The 20,671-nt window shown below is 40.1% G+C and overlaps 1 protein-coding gene and 1 long non-coding RNA gene across 3 annotated transcripts in view; one reads left to right on the top strand and one right to left on the bottom strand.

Moving 5' to 3' along the window:
- The first annotated feature begins 8,054 nt into the window (after positions 1-8,054).
- Positions 8,055-20,671, top strand: part of ACTL6A (actin like 6A) — a 24,633-nt gene continuing 12,016 nt past the window's right edge. Inside the window, exons 1-6 of one of the 2 annotated variants that reach the window (XM_023184783.2) lie at positions 8,091-8,289; positions 9,134-9,329; positions 15,408-15,484; positions 15,651-15,825; positions 19,012-19,112; positions 20,014-20,111. In XM_023184783.2, coding sequence (XP_023040551.1) covers positions 15,675-15,825; positions 19,012-19,112; positions 20,014-20,111 — 350 coding nt within the window. In that variant the 5' untranslated portion in view covers positions 8,091-8,289; positions 9,134-9,329; positions 15,408-15,484; positions 15,651-15,674. Of the gene's footprint in view, positions 8,290-9,133; positions 9,330-15,407; positions 15,485-15,650; positions 15,826-19,011; positions 19,113-20,013; positions 20,112-20,671 lie in introns of both variants that reach the window. The other variant, XM_023184782.1, reaches the window with a different exon arrangement.
- LOC111521397 overlaps positions 17,172-20,671 on the bottom strand; it is a 6,273-nt gene continuing 2,773 nt past the window's right edge. The window contains exon 2 of the long non-coding RNA XR_002724937.3: positions 17,172-17,419. This is a non-coding gene — a long non-coding RNA (uncharacterized LOC111521397). The remainder of the gene's footprint in view (positions 17,420-20,671) is intronic.

Genomic DNA, 20,671 nt, shown 5'->3' with positions numbered 1-20,671 from the left:
CGTATTTTGAACCTGCACAGTTCAAACCCATGTTGTTCAAGGGTCAAGTGTATATGGAATGATCACAGGTTCTATTTGCAAATCATTCTGCTTGCTTTTGTCATCCAGAGTCTAGAGTCCCCATGTGCTTCTGGATCTGGTGTACCACAGACAGTGCAAACAGAGGCTTTTAAATCCCTGTGGGAGTTTAGCAGAGTCTGATGATTGATAACCAAGGTGAGTGATCCTAGAGTATCATAATGTGATTCTCTAGGTTATATGAGGTAAGGGGAGGAGTGGCAAGGAGAATGTGTACTCAACAATGCTAACCTCATAATATCAGGTAGGCACAGTAGGCTGATTATGGCCTAATTTAATGCTCAAATTCTTCAATAATTTAGTTTTTCCTTCTGGTTATGACCATTTGGGGAGCAGGTTTTACTAGAAATTAACAAACACAATGGTAAGCTTACATATAGGATTTCTTCCAGTCAGTTTAGGTAGAGCTGGTAACTGGCAGTTATTTGAATAATTTTACAAAGACCAATGATTTTGGTAACTAATAATCCCTTCTCATTTGTATAGTGGTTAGTAAGAGGGGGAAAATAAAAATAATAGTTTCCCTGCTTCTCATAGATTTTTCCTAAAAAGAAAAAAGCAAATTTTCCCACCTCCCTCCACACTCCTCCCCCTGCAAAAAAAAAACAAAAAACAAAAGAACAAAAGAAATGCCTTTTTCCTTCATTCCAACAAAATAAAACAAACTCTATAACCAATCCCTGGTTAGAAATGTAGTGCACACTACAATTAAAATGTGAATACTGGCCGGGCGCGGTGGCTCAAGCCTGTAATCCCAGCACTTTGGGAGGCCGAGACGGGCGGATCACGAGGTCAGGAGATCGAGACCATCCTGGCTAACCCGGTGAAACCCCGTCTCTACTAAAAAATACAAAAAACTAGCCGGGCGACGTAGCTACTCGGGAGGCTGAGGCAGGAGAATGGCGTAAACCCGGGAGGCAGAGCTTGCAGTGAGCTGAGATCTGGCCACTGCACTCCAGCCTGGGCAACAGAGCAAGACCCCGTCTCAAAAAAAAAAAAAAGAAAATGTGAATACTACATATGACGTGTGGCAAACGCCTTTTCTTTTGTTTACAATTGTTTTAATCATGTGCCAGGGTGGAAGAGAAACAATTTTAAATGGAGAAAGGAACTGTGCAGTCACCACCCACATCTTCTCAAGCATTGGTGGAAACCTCAGCCTAAGTGGATATTTGGGATCCACTCTCCAAGTAGCAACTGGAATGTGCTATCAGACACTTTCACATTAATGGGAGAACTGTTACAGCCCTTGAGTGAAAAGAAAGAATGGCTCATTTCTCCTAGTATCCCTGGGGCCAGGCTTAGAGCAGGAGTTCAAAAAGTTAGCAGATCAGAAGTTTTGCTTGTAAATTATTCCGCTTCTTTTTTCATTGGAAGTCTTAGAGCCCCCAAAATGCACTCTTGGATCTGGTGCACTGTTGTTGGTACAAACAGTAAATCACAGGCTCTACCTAAACAACTAATGAATGAACAAAACATCTTATATAAAAGCTCCATCTTAACAGAAGTTTTAAAAAGTCCTGTGTTGGTGAGGGTTGGAGGAAAAAAGTGTACTCCCAAACATATCATTGGGGAAATGTAAATTGTTTAAGTCCTGTGTAATTTGGCAACGACCATTACAATTAAAAATGTATATACCCTGTGACCCAGCAATGTCACTTCTGCTATTTCATCCTGCACAAAAACTCTCATATATGCACAAAGAAAAGAATAGTCATTACAGCATTCTTTGTAATAGTAAAAGACTAGAAACAAATATCTCTTCAACAGAGAACTGGTGAAATAAATTATGGCATATACATGTAATGGAATTCTGTACTGATGTTAAAAAGGAATAAGAATTATACATGTTGACATGGGCTGACCTCCAAGATAATACTGTTAAGTAAACAAAGTCAAGTACAAAATCACCTGTTCAGTATGTTACAGCTTGTGTAAATAACAACAATGGGGGGAAGGAATATAAATATATGTTTCTATTTGAAAAGACTATCTCTGGAAGGTTACATAAGAAACTGGCAACAGTTGTTCAATTTGGGGAAAGGAACTGAGGAATTGGGAGGATTGAAAGAGAAGGAAGGGAGCTTTGTTTTTCACTGTTGTGTCATTTCAGTTTCTAGCCACGGGTAGACCATTTAAAATTATTAAAATAAATGTCCAAAGTAAATATTTTAAAATTGATTTCTAAAGAGAATAATGCTTTGTTTTGTTTTGTTTTGTTTGTTTTTTGAGACAGCATTTCTTTCTGTATCCCACGCTGGAGTGCAGTAATGTAATCATGGCTTACTGCACCCTGGACCTCCCAGGTTCAAGTGATCCTCACACCTCAGCCTCCTGAATAGCTGGGACTACATGCACACACCACCAGCCTGCCTAATTTTTTAAATTACTTTTTGTAGAGAAGTGGGTCTCACTGTGCTGCCCAGGCTGGCTTTGAACTCCTGGGCTCAAGCCGTTATCCCACCAGAGCCTTCCAAAGTGCTGGGATTACAGGTGTGAGTCATTGTGCCCAGCCAAGAATGCTTCTTAAAGATCACTAGTGTATTGTGAGTTACATTTGGATCAGAAAAAATAGAGAAGGGGGAATATATCTACATAATCAGTTGTATAAGCATAGAACCACCCTAAAGAGGAGATAGCTAGGGATACAGGTAAAAGGGAAGACTTAGTTCTCTGTATCTTTTTGTACCTTTAGATTTACATACATATCTGTGTATATACATACATAATATGTGTAGATTATATTATTATATATTATATATAATTGAAATTATTGTTTTTAACATTTACTGGAAGCATGGAAGTGGAAAGAGAAAAATAATCTTGAAGTAGAATCAGCATACTCAGTAGGTTCAGACAACCCTAGTTTCAAATCCTGAATCTCAACAGCTTTGAGATGTTGGGCAAGCTGGTAAATCTCCGGGCCTCTTCTGCCAAAACCCTCAGAAGGATAAGTCGATTAAATGGAAAATATTATATATAAAGCATCTTTCCTATGATAGCACATAAAGTTCAGTAATTTGTAGTCATTATTATCATATGGCCAATGAAATCCTTTCTATTCCAAAACAGTTTCAAGTGTTCCAAAGAAGCCATCCATAGCAAGAACCTTGGACTCAGGAGAGTGTTGCTCCTTGAGCCGTGTTAACAGTAGCCTTACAACATGGTGTTGCTACTGACCTAGATCAATGAGAAGTCCCGATTTGCCCAAAAGTGGCCCCAAGTGACACAGTGTCACTTTACAGCACCAATTGATTAAATGTTGGCATTGCTTACGCACATTGTGATTTTCCCCAAAAGCTCTATCAAATGAACAAAAAAGAGGTTTTTTTTTTTTTTTTAAGATAATAAAATAACAATACAGATTCGTAAAATTCACTGAGCATTTAGCACTTCATCTTTTTTTCTTTCCTTTCTTGTCTCTTCAGGACCATTGTTAATACTATAGCAAACCTATTAGTCTGTTATAAAGTTACTAGCTGTGACCAAACCTACTTTTATTTGCTTCTTTGTATATCTAGGTTATATTATTGAAATGGATAGATCTTTTACTATTCCGATGGCAAACATGTATGAATCTGACCAATCATATTTCTATTGTTGAAAAACCCTATATATCATACCAGGTATTTATCTTTTATCTCAGTAGTGCTTGGATGAGTGTTACACATTTGGAACTTCAGTACACAAAGGATGGTGCTTACAATGCCTCCTCATACACATACAAAATGTCTATATTGAAAATTGCTTTTGACTATTGCCAACTTTATATATTTTGCAGCATGAAACAAAATAATTCTAAATGTACATAAGTTTCTGTGTCATTCCTTCCCGACAGACGGATGATAATTTTCTGAATTTGTTTCCTAGCTTGCATCAATAGCAGTTGCATTTTTTTCAATGCTGAACTTAATAAAAGCTCAGACAGAGGACAAGATATGTAACATTTCATAGTAACTGCTGAAATTCTATAACTTGAGTGCAGACAGGGCTGGTGAAGAAAGGAGAGAGGATCCAGCATCACAAGTCCTGGTGCAGCATTCCAAGAATGGAGGACCAGCGACCCAGTGTGGCAAAGCCAATTGTTGCACCCGGGGCCACAGAGGAAATTCTGGATGCTTGGCTATTACAAAGGATTTTTGAAAGGCTCTTTATTTTTGTAAACTGGATTCAGAATCAACCACTGAGCACCTACTGTGGTCTAGATAAATGTATATACCTGTTACTTCAACATCTTTTGTTTTTAGGTTGACATATCTGATATATTGGTTCAGGGGAAAATTTGCAAGCATTGATAGTTTTGATATGCTGTGCCCTTGAGAACTGAAATAACAGACAATAACCTTGAGTTGTTGTTGCTGTTTAATCTGACTAGTTATTGATAACATTAATATAGGCTGAGCCAACACTTTAAACATTTTAGACAACGGGAGAAATATCACTACTCAAAAAACCCCAACCTTCATATATTTTATATTTCATAAAGCAGATTTTGCTGGGTTAGTACTTTTGTTTTAATGTACTTTCAACTAGTTTTCCTAAGAATGGAAGATTGGGAGGCCGAGGCAGGCAGATCTTTTAAGGCCAGGAGTTCGAGACCAGCCTGGCCAACATGGTGAAACTCCTTCTCTACTAAAAATACAAAAATTAGCTGGGTGTGGTGGCACATGCCTGTAATCCCAACTACTGGGGAGACTGAGGCAGGAGAATCATTTGAACCTGGAAGATGGAGGTTGCAGTGAGCCGAGACCATGCCACTGCACTCTAGCCTGGGCGACAGAGCAAAGACTCTGTTTCACAAAAAAAAAAAAAAAAAAAAGAAGAAGAATCAAAGAAAACAAACTGCTATGCTGTAAGCCAAAGGAAATAACATCATTAATGTGGAGGATGCCCGTCCCGTCCCCCCGACATAGTTCTCTTAGAAGCCTGAATAGATTTTCTTTCTGAACAATCCCATCCTCCAGCAATTCAATACTTCAGGGCTAATAATCTTAGTGTCCTATTAACATTTTTTATTGATTAAAATTTATTAAAGGCTTCACAAGTGTGCACTTCTATCTGTGTCAACATGTGATTTGTCCTGAAACATCACATGTACTGTGAAGTTTATTTCCTTTGAAATTCATTTCAATGGCTTATTATTAAATGAAGCCGTGGTTCCAATGGGACATCAAGAGACCAAGCCAACCTGAAATTACAAATGAACGAACACACGAATGACCTGTCTAGTATTTTTCCAAATTATCAAATGGCGCAAAACCTGATTTTAAGCAAAATCATCTAAGTGTGACTTTCATCTTCTTTGTGCTTACGATTCTCCTGCACAGTGTGGTTACTCCGCACACACAGTTCAGGACAGTCTTAAATCTGGGGAGGAGACAGTCCCATCTCAGGCTTTCCAGAGGCTAGGGGGTGAGGTTCTCATCAACCCTCTTGAACTGTTTTGTTTTCTGATAAACGCTGAACAAGTGGAACAAATATTTTACTCTCTCTTAGCCTAGATAGGTATTTTACTTCTAGGACATATTATCTTCAAACATGAGAGATGTTGGAGATAGCATTGAAGAGAGATATCAATGTTCAGCGATATCAAAATCTAGTTAATTTGCTGTATATAAATTACTTGGCATTTAAATGCTACATTGATTTAAATGGATAACTGTGTATCATAAACTCACAAATAGCATCTCTTCAATATTTAATTATTAGAAAGCATCTTAATATTTTATAACTCTAGTCAAACACATCATAAAAACAGATTGGAAGAAGGAATATTTGGGGATTTGATATACGTCTACAGTGACAGCTATAATAATGGGGACAACAGTTAACATAGGGTACTTATGCATGCTATGCTGTTTATATCACATGTGTTAGCTCAGATTTGCAAACTTTTCTTGTAAAGGGTCCAGGAATAAATGTATTCTCCAGTTTAGTGGGACACATAGTATCTGTCTCCCAACTACTCAACTCTACCCTTACAGAGCAAAAGTAGTCATAAATGGATAAGCATGGGCTGTGTCCTAATAAAACTTAGTTTAAGGTCACTGAAGTGTGAATTTCATATAGTTTTTTTTCTCTCTCTCTCTTTCTCTCTTTCTTGGACTTGCTTTGTCACCCAGGCTGGAGTGCATTGGGGAGATCACGGCTTACTGCAGCTTTACACTCCCGGGCTCAAGTCATCCTCTCACCCTAGTCTCCAGAGTAGCTAGGGGGCATGTACCACCATACCCAGATAATTTTTAAATTTTTTTGTAAAGACGGAGAGGAGTGGGTGGTCTCCCTGTGTTGCCCAGGCTGGTCTTCAACTCCTAGCCTCAAGATCCTCTCGCTTGGACCTCCCAAAGTGCTGGGATTACAGGTGTGAGCCACCATGCCCAATCTGTCACATATTATTCTTTAAAATTTTTTAAAAAATAATTTAAAAACAGAAATAATCATTCTTAGCTCAAGGTCGTAAAAAAAAAAAAAAAAGGCAGTCTTCCCACCCACTTCCCCTTTTCCCCACCTCCTCTCCCCGCCACACACACAAAAGATGATTTGGCCCTAGTGCCTTAGTTTGCTGACATCTGCACTATCTCACTGGGTTAATAGGGCTTTTCTAAATGATCAGATATACTGTGATTATATTGTCAAGTGAATGGGAAAGAGTTTTCCCGCTAGCCTTGATCCACCCTACTGCCTCATCACTTTCTGCCACCCTGCTGCTACTGAGACTGATGGGTTTTTAGTCAATTGTTTCTAATGTTAAAAGCAGGCTCTGCATGTCTAGACTCTAGACATACCAACTTAAGAACTGCTATCAATTACAAGGATAGGCAACAATCTTACGGGTTTGAGCGGTGGAGTGTCCTGATTGGGTTTAGTCGTTTTTACAGATGAAGCTCCGTTGATCAAGAGTGGCAAAGAGACAGAGCAACAAGTTGCTGCAGTAATCCGGGGATAAAGGAAGGTGATCTGGACTAGGCTGGTAGAAACAGGGGACTAAGACAGGCTGTTTATAGGATGCATATTTAGGATTGGGTGCTTGCTTGAATGAAGATTGATTACCTGTTTTAAATACCTCTCGCAGGATAAAATAAATTTATTTATTTTTATTTATTTATTTATTTATTGAGACAGAGTCTCGCTCTGTTGCCCAGGCTGGAGTGCAGCGGTGCAATCTCGACTCAATGCAACCTCCAGCTCCTGAGTTCAAGCGATTCTCCTGCCTTAGCCTCCCAAGTAGCTGGGACTACAGGCGCGTGCCACCACGCCCAGCTAATTTTTGTATTTTTAGTAGAGACGGGGTTTCACTGTGTTGACCAGGCTGGTCTCGAACTCCTGACGTCGTGATCTACCCGCCTCGGCCTCCCAAAGTGCTGGGATTACACACGTGAGCCACCACATCCGGCCTGAAAAAATTTTTTTTAATTGATTTTTTAAATCGTTTTTAAAGCGCTACCTAGGTTTAGCTGGGATAATGCATCATTTCATTCTTCTTTTACTTATTAATAACCATTTTAAAAATTGCAAGATCCTATCAATTTGTCTGATTTACTGAGTCCCCTATCCCACAGTGGAGCGCAAAATTTTTATATCTTCAACCTAAAAGTTAGTTTAAAATACTTTTTCTGAAGAAAAAAAGAAAGAAATCCGCATTCCCCACACTCACTGGACAGGAATCTCAGCGTGGAGACACACGTTCAATTTCCACAGGTCTACCTTCCCCTATCCAGGTTCCCGCCGCTCCTCAGCGCCCCGCAGCACCTCCGAGGCCCGCCCCCACGCCTCCCTCTAGCCTTCCTCCTCCTTTTCCCACTGCCTCCGCCCACTCTCTCGCCCACCCGGGAAGCTCCGCCCGCTTCAGCTCCGCAACCCAACTCCTTCTGTCCTGCTGTCGCTTTCCTCTTTCCCCGCCCCCATGGCTGCCTTCGATTGGCTAAACCTGCTGGGCCGCGGCGGAGATGCGCCGCAGCCGCATTCTGATTGGCTGAACATAGGCCTGGACCCTCGTGATTGGCTGGTAAGAGGAGCCAGCAAGTGTAGCTGAGCTCCGGGTGTGTGGACGCCGCTTTGTTGCCTGAGGGGGGTGGCGGTGGAAGTTAAGGGAGTCAGGGGCTATCGCTTCTCGGGACTCGCAGTCGCGGCCACTGCAGTCACTTCTCCAGTTATCCCTTAGGGTAGGGGTCGCGCCGGCAGCAGCCATGAGCGGCGGCGTGTACGGGGGAGGTGAGTGAGTGCGGCCGGAGGAGAGAGCGCGCGTTTTCGGCGTGTGGGGTTTGTAACCGCCGCTCCCAGCCCTCCCCTCCCCGGCGTTCCCTTCCGGTCTCCCCCTCTCGGGACCCCGGCCTCCCCGCCCCGTCCCCGCCCCACTCTCTGCCCGCCCCCGGAGCCCACCAGGCTCGGCCAGCGCCTCGCGCGCCCTAGAGTGGCGGCTCTCTGTGGCCGGTTCCTGCCTCTGCCCCCAGAGAAGCAGGGTTTTGGGATGCACGCTCGTTTCTCTAGAGAGCCTCGGGGCTGGGCGGGAAGCTCAGTCCAGCTGGCCGCCGGGCCCCGGCTTGGGTTACCGCCCCAGGGTCGCATCTCCACGAGTGCCTCCTGGACTCGGCTGTGTCGGGGCGCGTGTGCGCGCGCCTAAACTTGGAAGGTCCCGGCGGTTTGCAAGCGTGGACGGAGGGTTCCCAGAGCGTCTCATAGGTGGCAAAGCGAGCCTCAAGCCGTAGAACTGACTAGGGAAGCGGCGGCCACTTAGGGTACTGCCTCCTCCCTGTCTGTGCCCCATGCGCGAGCTGCCTCACCTTTCAGTAACTCCTGCCTGTAGGCTGCGGAGTCTCCAGAGTGACTCGTGGGCGGGTCTGTTTGAGATTAATTCAGGAGCACGTGTAATTTAAGGATGCCCAGAAAGTTTGCCGGGGGTCCTAGGCGTCTTGTTTTTTCACTTATCCTTGATGAGACTGTGGTGTAGCAGAAAGATTACCAGGTGCAGGGGGTTACAGACCTGGGTTGAAATATCCGCCTCACTCACTGTTGAGCGCTTTGGTCTTGGGCAATTTACATAACTTTCCAACTTCAGGCCTCATTTATGGAATAATTCCTAGCCGATGGAGGTGGGCGTGAAGGTTAAATGAAATAATGCTACATTTGCCACTTAAAGTCTAGTCCATGGACCAGCAGTGTCAGCATCACCTGCAAGCCTGTTAGAAATGCAGAATCTCACGCGTCATTCAAAATCTACTGATTTAGAGCCTCCATTTTTGCAAGATATGCAGGTGAATCAAAACACTGATACATATAATTAATGTTTTGGGTTGTGTTTGATGAGTTAGAGACCCAGAAAACAAATCCAGACTATTGCTATTGTTGCTGTGTCTAGTAGTGAAGCTGTTTCTATAAAGGATGTCATTTTACAGGTAAGATACAACAAAAATAAGATTTTTCCTTCATGTTCCCCAAGAAAATCACATCATCCCTAAATTTGGAAGGAGAAAAACATTTAAATCCTCAAAGAAGAAAAAAGGCCTTTTTAGTAGAATAGAGGTTCAATTCTTTTTTTTTTTTTTTTGGGACGGAGTCTTCCTCTGTCGCCGGGGCTGGAGTGCAGTGGCCGGATCTCAGCTCACTGCAAGCTCCGCCTCCCGGGTTTACGCCATTCTCCTGCCTCAGCCTCCCGAGTAGCTGGGACTACAGGCGCCCGCCACCTCGCCCGGCTAGTTTTTTTGTATTTTTTAGTAGAGACGGGGTTTCACTGTGTTAGCCAGGATGGTGTCGATCTCTTGACCTCGTGATCCGCCCGTCTGGGCCTCCCAAAGTGCTGGGATTACAGGCTTGAGCCACCGCGCCCGGCTGAGGTTCAATTCTTGAGGATTTTTATACACTAGAAATTGCATCCTAGGTTTTAAACATCCGGAACTCAGTGGTTCTTTCTACTAAGCCTCCTGCCTCCCATTGCCACTCTCCTACTTAGGGTTCATGGGGCTTGATTTTTAATGAAGCAGGGTACAGGAATTAGATGTATCTCCCATCCTGAAAAAGGAACAGATGTAAAATTCTAAGAATTTAGAGTCTTAAACTTCCACCATATCCGGTTTACTATTAGGACAGGAAAATGAGCTGATATGTTGGATTTTTTCTATTTCACAAAAATGTTTTTTGAGCACTATGTGGCAGGTATAGGCTCTTGTCATCAAGAAGTTCAGTCTTGTAGATGAGTCCGTTAGGTAAATAGACACCATATTTCACTGATTCTTAGTTGTACCATTTTTCCCACATTTAAACAGCTGAAGTTGGAATATGTCTTTTTTTTTTTTTTTTTTTTTTTTAATAGAGACGGGTCTTGAACTCCTGAGCTCAGGCAGTCCTCCCGCCTCAGCCTCCCAAAGTGCTAGGATTACAGGTTTGAGCCACTGCCCCCAGCCAGAATATGTCTTAGTAGTGCTGGCCTGGCAGAGTTTTAATTGCCATATTATTTTCTTAGTGATGCCGGAAATAGTGGTGCATCATGTAGTTAATAGCATCTTATATTGATCAGAAATGGTAACTGTAATTCAATGAGAGCTGTTCATTGATAACAATATGTAGAAGGGGCCAGGTGCAGTGGCTCACACCTGTAATCCCAACAACTTGGGAGGCCGAGGCAGGCGGATCACTTGAGGCCAGGAGTTCAAGATCAGCCTGGCCAACATGATAAAACCCTGTCTCTACTAGAAATACAAAAATTAGCCAGGCATGGTGGCGCATGCCTGGAGTCCCAGCTACTGGGGAGGCTGAGGCACAAGAATCACTTGAACCCGGAACTGCACTCCAGCCTGGGTGACAGAGCAGGACTGTATCCTAAAAAACAAAACCAAACATATATATATTTACATATGTTATATATATTTATATATAATTTTATATATTTATAATTTATATGTTATATATATTTATGTTATATATTATATGTTATATGTTATATATTTTTATATGTTATATATATTTACATATGTTATATATATGTAGTGCAAAGGTAGTTCAGAGAATAGAGTTATTGATTCCATGTGGTGGAGTCAAGGGACTTTACTATAGAGGTAATGGGGATGATGGAGGAGGAGTGGAAAGGGACAGCATATGCAAAGGTTAGCTGAGTGAGACAGTATGTGGTGTGTTCAGGAGATGACGTATTACCCAGTTAGTTAGTGTATGAGGCAGGAAGTGAGACTGCTACCAGATATTGCTACACCTTGAATTTCAACTGGCTAGAGTGATTTAAATTTTATCAAATTCAGTGATGAGAAACCACGGAATGATTCACCCCCTTATTTTTGTTGAAGGATTTATGTACCAAAATAATGACAGTTACAATATTGAAAGATCACGGTGCAGCAGTTGGAAGGGTAGATTTAAGAGGCAAAGAGGTGGAGGCACAATACCTGTAGGGAATTGTAGTTTCCCTGTTGAGATAAGAGCTTGATTGAAGGCAGTGGCAATGGTATTTAAAAGGAGGGGATTTGAGAAATACTTAGCAGAAATATTTGGCAGAACTTAAAAGATGGAGGTGTTCACAACAACTCTCAGGTTTTTGCCAGCGTGTACTGTGGTCAGCAATGTGTTAGGCAGTGCTGAGATTAGCAGTGCTTCAGATATGTTGAATTTGAGATACCCATGAGACATTAGATACAATTATGTTGATGTACAGTAAAAAGTTCAGGATATGGATCTAGACATTGGTTACAGCTGAGAGAGAGAGAGAGAGAGAGAGTGTGTGTGTTTTGAGATTGGAATTACCAGTATTTAGGTAGAAGTTGAAGCTATAGGAATACAGTATATTACCCAGGAAAGGGTAAATTAGGGAAGGGGCTCCTAACATGGGGTTTGTGGCCTTCCCAAAGTTTCCATGGTAGAACTATATTTTATTATAATTGGTTTCTTTTATAAACATTTAAAAACATTCTAAGAAGGGATTCATAATTTCCTAAACTGTGTGTATTAGTTTGTAGGTTGCCATAATAAAGTACCACAGTCTGTGTGGCTTAAACAACAGAAATTAGTTTTCTCACAGTTGTGGAGGCTAGAGGTAGATCTTAGTGTCAGCAGAGTTGGTTTCTTCTGAGGTCTCTCTCTGTGCGTAGATGGCTATCTCCTCCCTCTGTCTTCACATGGCCTTCCCTCTGTACAAGTCCAAGTCTGAATTTTCTGTTTTTGTTGTTGTTGTTTGTTTTTTGAGATGGAGACTTGCTCTGTCACCCAGGCTGGAGTGCAGTGGCACAATTTCAGCTCATTGCAGCCTCTGCCTCCTGGGTTCAAGCAATTCTCCTGCCTCAGCCTCCCGAGTAGCTGGGACTACAGGTGCACACTGCCACGCCCGGCTAATTTTTTGTATTTTGGGTAGAGTTGGGGTTTCACCATGTTGGCTAGGATGGTCTTGATCTCCTGACCTCATGTTCCGCTCGCCTCTGCCTCCCAAAGTGCTGGGATTACAGGTGTAAGCCACCACACCTGGCCCGAATTTTCTCTTAAAAACATCAGTTATACTGGATTAGGACCCAATCTAATGATTTCATTTTAACTTAATTACTTCTTCAGAGATTCTGGTTTCACTGGGCATGGTAGCTCACATCTATAATCCCAGCATTTTGGGAGGCCAAGGTGAGTGGATCACCTGAGGTGTGGAGTTTGAGGCCAGCCTGGCCAACATGGTGAAACCCAGTGTCTGCTAAAAGTATAAAACCTAGCCAGGCTTGGTGGCCAGCAGATGTAATCCCAGCTACTCAGGAGGCTGAGGCAGAAGAATCGCTTGAACCCAGGAGGCGGAGGTTGCAGTTAGCTGAGATTGTACCATTGCACTCCAGCCTGGGCAGCAGGAACGAAACTCTCTCTCAAAACATTAAAAAAAAAAAAAAAAAAATACAGAATAAAGACTCTGGTTTCAAGTACAGTCACATTCTGAGGTACTAGGGGTTAGGATTTGACATAGGAATTTTAGAGACACAATTCAGTCCACAACACTGTCACAAGGGTCCATAACACAGAACAGGTTAAGGGTTCCTAGTGCAGGGCAAAAGATAAATCCTGGAGGAACAGAAGTTGAAATTTTTGGTTAACTATACAATTAATTCATTTAATTAGGATATCTCTTTACCCAGCATTCTGGTTAATAAAAGTATTAAATGTTATCAACTCCTGTTCATTGCTATACTTACCATTTGTACTCAAGTTTAGGTGCTGTGGTGAAAACCAATACAGCGTTCTCCTTTTAAGGATCCCCGAGTTTCTGACAAAATAATTTGGACCAGAGAATTTTACAGGGTTGTGTTAATTATCTTGAGAAATGTAACAAACACATAAACTTTCTTTTATATTAGCAATTTAAATATGTCTTTGTTTTATTTGAGTAAAAACGAAAGGCTGGGTGCAGTGGCTCACACCTATAATCCCAGCACTTTGAGAGGCCAAGGCAGGTGGATCACGAGGTCAGGAGTTTGAGACCAGCCTGGCCAATATGGTGAAACCCCATCTCTACTAAAAATACAAAGATTAGCTGGGCGTGGTGGTGTGCATCTGTAGTCCCAGCTGCTTGGGAGGCTGAGGCAGGAGAATCAGTTGAACCCAGGAGGTAGGGGTTGCAGTGAGCCGAGATCATACCACTGCACTCCAGTCTGGGTGATATATCAAGACTGCAAGTCCAAAAAAAAAAAAAATCATTCTGAAAAGATACTATCTCTTAACTGATATTTGCAAAGTAATGGGTTTACTTTTAAAATTTTAAAGAAGTTTTTGAAATATTTTAAGCATACTAAAAATATATAAATATAAAAAATATATAAATATATGTTTGTATGTGATATTACAGTAATATTACTGTAAGTTTGTATGTAATACAATACTATATTCACCAGTGAGATTACATAGATGTCATATTTTGCCATATTAATACCTCAGATATTTTAGGAATAAAAATGTTAATTGATACAGATTTCCTCTCTCACTTCTTCAGTTCAGGTAACCACTGAACTGAAGTTATGTAACATTCCCAGACCCCATGCGTATTTTCTTTTCTTATTCTTTTTTTTTTTTTTTTTTTGAGGGGAGTGTGTGTGTGTGTATACATATATAGTTTTTTGGTAACTAGCTTTTAAAACTAAGCGTTCTTTTAGATTTATTGATGCTGACATACGTAGATCTAGAGTGTTCATTTGAACTGCTGTACACGATTCCATTGTATGAATATACTATTGCTTATCTATTTCACTACTGAGAGACCGTTAGATTATTTCTGCCTTTTCCTATGGCAAGCAGTGTGTCAATTATAATAGCAGCTTACATTTAGTGTGTGAGTTTTCTAAGACTTCATATACATGAAAACATTTAATATGTTTAATCATTAGAGCATCTTGTGAGGTAAGAGCTATTATGTATATTTTACGTGTTAGGAAACTGAAGCAGAGAGGTTAATAAATTGCTCAGTTCTTGTAGCTGTTGAACATTCTTGTACATGTCTCCTTGCAACCTGTATGAGAGAGTGTCTCCAGAATAAATAAGTGTAATTCTATGTGTGCACAATTTCAACTTTAGTAGATATAACTAAATTGCCCATAGTGGTTTTCCCACTTTGGATAATAAATTATAGAATCACCCTAGTTGATGGTGGAGGGAGGTTACTGGTATATTTATTAGCCTGGTTCATTCACCTCAGGGTGATCTATGGCTAACTGCATCCTCTGTACTAAAAGTCACAGCTCCTATCAGGTAGCCCTCCCCATACAACTTTCTCTCCAGATTCTGAATAACAGTTATTTCTTCTTGTTTCTTCAGTTTGAAGAATGGCAATGGATCCATTATTATTAGTTATCATTATAGTACTGGGGTACTGTACTGTTCCTTCTGGTTGTCCGTATTTCACCTTTATCTTTGCAAATAATTCCCTTTAATAAGTAAACTCAAATTACCCAGTTTTAGTGTACCATTTCTTAACTGATTGAACCTCTACTGAAATACGGTATATGACTTGTTATATTTTAATTAAATGATTCTTTAAGGTGTATTTGAAACTAGGTTCAAGTGAGTAATAATATGAATATAATTGGGTTGAGTGCAGTGGCTCATGCCTGCAGCACTTGGGGATGCTGAGGCAGAGGATTGCCTAAGCCCTGGAGTTTGAGTCCAGCCTGGGCAACATAGTGAGACCTTATCTCTACAAAAAATTTTTAAAAATTTGCTGGGTGTGCTGGCATGCATTTGTAGCCCCAGCTACTTGGAAGACTGAGGCAGGAGGATTGCTTGAGCCTAGGAGATTGAGGCTGCAGTGAGCTGTGATTTTCATGTGATACTTCTGCAAGCTGTTAATGCTAATTATCTTTTAATCTTTTCAGATGAAGTTGGAGCCCTTGTTTTTGACATTGGATCCTATACTGTGAGAGCTGGTTATGCTGGTGAGGACTGCCCCAAGGTAAGTGTAAAGTTAGAGTTAATTGGATATGTAGAACTATTCATGTAAATTAAATTCATGCAGAAATTCTAATTTAAAACAAAATATAATAAAATACATTAGTTGGGGGAAAAATGCCTCCTTGATAAAAGGTGAAACTTGTATATCATATTTCTGACTCTTACAGGTGGATTTTCCTACAGCTATTGGTATGGTGGTAGAAAGAGACGACGGAAGCACATTAATGGAAATAGATGGCGATAAAGGCAAACAAGGCGGTCCCACCTACTACATAGATACTAATGCTCTGCGTGTTCCCAGGGAGAATATGGAGGCCATTTCACCTCTAAAAAATGGGATGGGTAAGATGTTTTCCCCATGGAATTGATTATAGAGTGTACATGTTACAGTTTAGATATAAAGTAGTAGCTTCTTATAAGTTGAACATCAGCCATGGTTTTTTTTTTGTTTTTTGTTTTGTTTTTATTCCACAAACTGATTTCAGACACTGAGAATATAAAGATACATAAGAAATGTTCCTTTTCCTTAAAAGCTTAGTTAGAGGAAATAGATATATGTATATATACAAATAATGGTACACTGTGATAAGTGCTACAATATAGGTATATGCAATGAGCAATGGGATTAGAGAGGAGAGGTATTTTACTCTAGTGTTGGGAGTCAATGATGGTTTTCACAAAGGAGGTAACTTGTGATGAATCTTGATCAATGAATAAGAATTAGTCTGGCTGACTAAGCTGGGTAAAGCAGAGGGACCAGCATGTGTGAAGGGATGGAATTGTGAAAGAAGCTTATGTGCTTAAAAATGTAATACAATTAAGTATGGTTGCAGCATTGGGCTCATTAGGGTCAGTAGCAGGAAAGGTAGGCAGGGAGCAGTCATAAAAGGGCTTGTAAACTATCCCAGGGTTGTATTAAGCTAGTTACTGAAGGATAACCCCAAAAGAAAATAAACATGTGATATGCTCGTATTTGCCAGCTGGAAAGATTAATAGTAATATGTAGTCTAGATTGGAAGGAGACACTAGCGATGGAGATCAATAAGGGAGGTAAGAGTCCAGATGAGAAATGAAAAAGATTTAAACTCTTACATAATGCTGGTAGAGATTCTGAAGGGACTTTCAGGGTAACCAGGAAACAAATGGTACTAAACGATCGAGGGAGTGAAAGCAAGAGAGAAGTTGAGAAAGTTTCCTAGATTTTTGGTTGGAGTAACTCTGAACAGAGAGTACCACGTATTGAGATAGGAATAGACAGGGAAGAAGCAAGTTTTATGGTTTTAAAAGGCATGGTTGGCCATGCGCGGTGGCTTGCGTCTGTATAATCCCAGCACTTTGGGAGGCTGAGACTGCAGGTGGATTGCTTGAGTCTAGGAGTTCGAGACCAGCCTGGGCAACATGGTGAAACCCCATCTCTACTAAAAATACAAAAATTTGCCAGGTGTGGTGATGCATAACACCTGTAATCCCAGCTACTCAGGAGGCTGAGGCATGAGAATCACTTGAACCTAGCTAGGATGCAGAGGTTGCAACTGAGAGCCCATGACTGCACTCCAACCTGGGTGACAGAGCAAAATTCTGTCTCAAAAAAAAAAGAAAAAAGAAAAAAGCGAGTTTATCAGGGATACTCCAAATCACTCTCAGGTTCAGTTACTCACCAGCAAGACTCCCTCACAGGACTCAGCATATGGTTGTATTCACAGCTAAGATTTATTGTACTGAAGATTCAGATTCAAAACAAAATCGACAAAGGGAAAAGGGACAGGGGATGATAAAGTCCAGATGCAAGCTTCGGAGAGTTTTCTCACAGTGGAGTCACACAGGATCTGCTTAATCCCTCCATCAACAAGTTACAACCTGTGTTATCTTCCAGGAGAACTCTGAAACTCAGTACCCAAGGATTTTACAGAGGGCTGGTTATGTAGGTACCATCTACCTGGCATGTAACAAAATTTTAGATTCTCAGAAGGAAAGCAAGTGTTCAGAACCAACCACATTGTACAAACAGTGTAGGTATAGCGAGCTACTCTTACCATTTAGGGACAAGTTTTATATGAACATAGGGAACTGTTTGCCAGTTGTGTTTCCAGACACCAGCTAAGAGTGAGCCTTACAAACAGGCCTTTCTCAGGCTTGCAGTGTTAACTCTTTCATGTATAGTAAGTAAATGGGTTCACTGAGTTAAAAATGCTTAGAACATCCAGGTGACAATTCTGTAAACAGGGGAATAAAAGGTTATAAGAAAGATTTTAAGACATGGAGTTGCGTTTTATTACTCTGAAAAAATTTGGAATATGAGAAGAGATTTGAAGATGGAGTTCTTAGCAAAAAACTTGTATATTTTAACCAATAGAGAATAAAAGGTACCCTTGAAGGAGAAAGAAAGGGAACAATTAGGGATTTAGGAAAAAATTCGGGGGAAGAATAAGAAAAGAAAAAGTTTCTGGAAGCATAGAATTCCATTTATTCTCAGTGTTTTCCGCAGTGACATTGAAAGCTTTACACTGAGAAAGAAGTTAAAAAAATCCAGGTGGGCCTGTGGAAATATATAATTAATGACATTTTTTCTTTGGGCTGCAACAGGAAAGTTTGTAAACTCTTGTGAAGGCAATACTGTCATAATTTAGAGAAGACAGATGAGATTAAAAATGTTAAGTATTTGAATTTGACTAGTAGAAGGTCATTCGTGACTGGGGGCAGTGGCTCACATCTGTAATCCCAGCACTTTGGAGGCCGAGGTGGGCGGATCACCTGAGGTCAGGAGATGGAGACCAGCCTAGTCAACATGGTGAAACCCTGTCTCTACTAAAAATGTAAAAATTAGTTGGGCATGGTGGCGGGCACCTGTAATCCCAGCTACTTGGGAGCCTGAGACAGGAGAATTGCTTGACCCCAGGAAGCAGAGGTTGCAGTGAACCGAGATTGTGCCATTGTACTCCAGTCTGGGCAACAGAGTGAGATTCCATCTCAAAAAAAAGAAGGTCATTAATGACTTATGTCAGTAGTTTTAATGGAATGTTTAGGTGGAAGCCAAATTGAAGACAGATGTTCTTCTTTGAATTTTTAACATGTCTTTTGGTCTGTTTCCAAATAGATTGTAAGTTTTTTTGAGTGTTGGGTCTAGACCATACAAATCTTTGTTTTTTTTTTTTTTAAACCCAGCCGTAGTATCATTTAGAAGGCCATATAATTCTTCTGTACTTCCTGTTACCATTCTGATCACATTCTAGGTCTCTAATAAGTATTTATTGAATTGAATAACATTTACTTGGTATTTTAGATCTGTTAGATTAATTACATTTGGGACAGGTCTGGGGCTGGAGGGACCAAAAAGAAGTTCTATATATCTAGAAGACAAAGGTAATCTTTATATATATATAAAGTACTGTGGTATGAAGTTGATCTGTAAAAATAGTAGGTTCTGTATAATAAGGTATTAATTGTTAAGTCACAGAAACAATTTCTCAAAATATGTTGTATTCATCTTCAACTATGCATTGTTTCCAAGTTACTAATCTTATATTCTAGTTGAAGACTGGGATAGTTTCCAGGCTATTTTGGATCATACCTACAAAATGCATGTCAAATCAGAAGCCAGCCTCCATCCTGTTCTCATGTCAGAGGCACCGGTGAGATAAAGATTTTCTTTTTCATGTTTCTGTAGTTGTTTTTTTTTTTTTTCTTTTTTCCTTTAGTTTTCTACTCATTTGATGAATATTTTTCTTTAAAGAGGCATAGAAATTCATATTTTGAATTTGAAAATTAGGGAAAAGGATTAATTTTTTAATACTATTGTAACTTTCATTTTACTATTCTGATAAAATATGCAGAGAACAACAAAACACACTAATGAATTCTTGTGGTTATTTATGTATTTCTAGGGATTTAACATTTTATTTCCTAGGACTGCTTCCCATTTTGAATTACGAATCATTTCTTGTGCCCCAAGGGCAGCGTATATCTACTTTATTCAAGTTTCCAAGAGAGAATTGAGATGTTGAACAAGGGCTGGAAATTTCTGGACCAAAGTCTCTTGTGAAATACATTTGGTACATAGACAGAAAGGTCCCAGAAAGCAAGCATAATGGTCATAAATTATCGGTATCTTATTGTTGCTAACTTATAGTTTCTTTTATGAATACCATCTATAAGTGGGAGAATTTGGTGGTCTAAAATTCATACTTAGGATTTGGATGACCATATTTACTCTTTAGATTTAATAATATGTTTATAAGAATCCTGATTTCCTCATATGTGGAAAAGTCTGTAATTTCTAGAATTTATAGAAGCAATTTTTTTATTAAAGAATTTTAATTCTTATCTGATTTATTAAATTTAGTCTACATCTAAAGAAATATAGAGGTTTTGTTTTATTTTTGTGAGATATTATTATGAAAGATTATTTCCCATGGTATTTTTTGCTGTTCTTAATGTTTTATTTCTTTGTTATTATAGTGCTAGATTTTATCTGGAGATAAATCAACTTTTTAATTCTTAATAACTTGCATTTCTTTTTCCCCTCTTCTCAAGTGGAATACTAGAGCAAAGAGAGAGAAACTGACAGAGTTAATGTTTGAACACTACAACATCCCTGCATTCTTCCTTTGCAAAACTGCAGTTTTGACAGCGTATCCTTGAAAGAGTAATACCTTTCCTCTTGAAGTATATACCATACTACTGAATGTGATAATTCTGGCAGAAGACATAAGCCAATTATTGCTTGTTCAGAAGTTTTTTTTTTTTTTCTTTTCTCTTGCTTTTTAGCTATTCATCTTTTGGTGTTTCTCATTAGACCTGATGATACACTAGAAAGTATGAGGGAAATAAAGTAACACTCAAATTCTGAGTGTTAGGACATGTTTGTTTTTAAGAAGGTGCATGTGGATAGAAGGCAATATTTTAACCAGTTGGCTTAGATGAAATGAAAGATTGCCATTTTCTCCCTCCCTTCCAATATCACAGAAAACTGGAAATTGGCTGTAAATTCATTCCCCTTCAAATTTAGTCAGTCATCAAGTCCCACCTATTCTTCCCTGCTATTTGCTTCTCTCTGTCCCACTGCCACAGCATTAGGTGGAAGCTATTTCCAGGATTACTGAAGTACATCCTCTTGTCTGCCCATTCTTTACACTGTTGCTCTAATAATCTTCCTTCCTTCCTTCCTTCCTTCCTTCCTTCCTTCCTTCCT

This window comes from Piliocolobus tephrosceles, chromosome 2 (genome assembly GCF_002776525.5).
Source record: "Piliocolobus tephrosceles isolate RC106 chromosome 2, ASM277652v3, whole genome shotgun sequence".
In the NCBI taxonomy this organism is placed as follows: Eukaryota; Metazoa; Chordata; class Mammalia; order Primates; family Cercopithecidae; genus Piliocolobus; species Piliocolobus tephrosceles.
The sequence above is the reverse complement of the archived record's forward strand: the minus strand, read 5'-3'. Positions and strand labels throughout refer to the sequence as shown.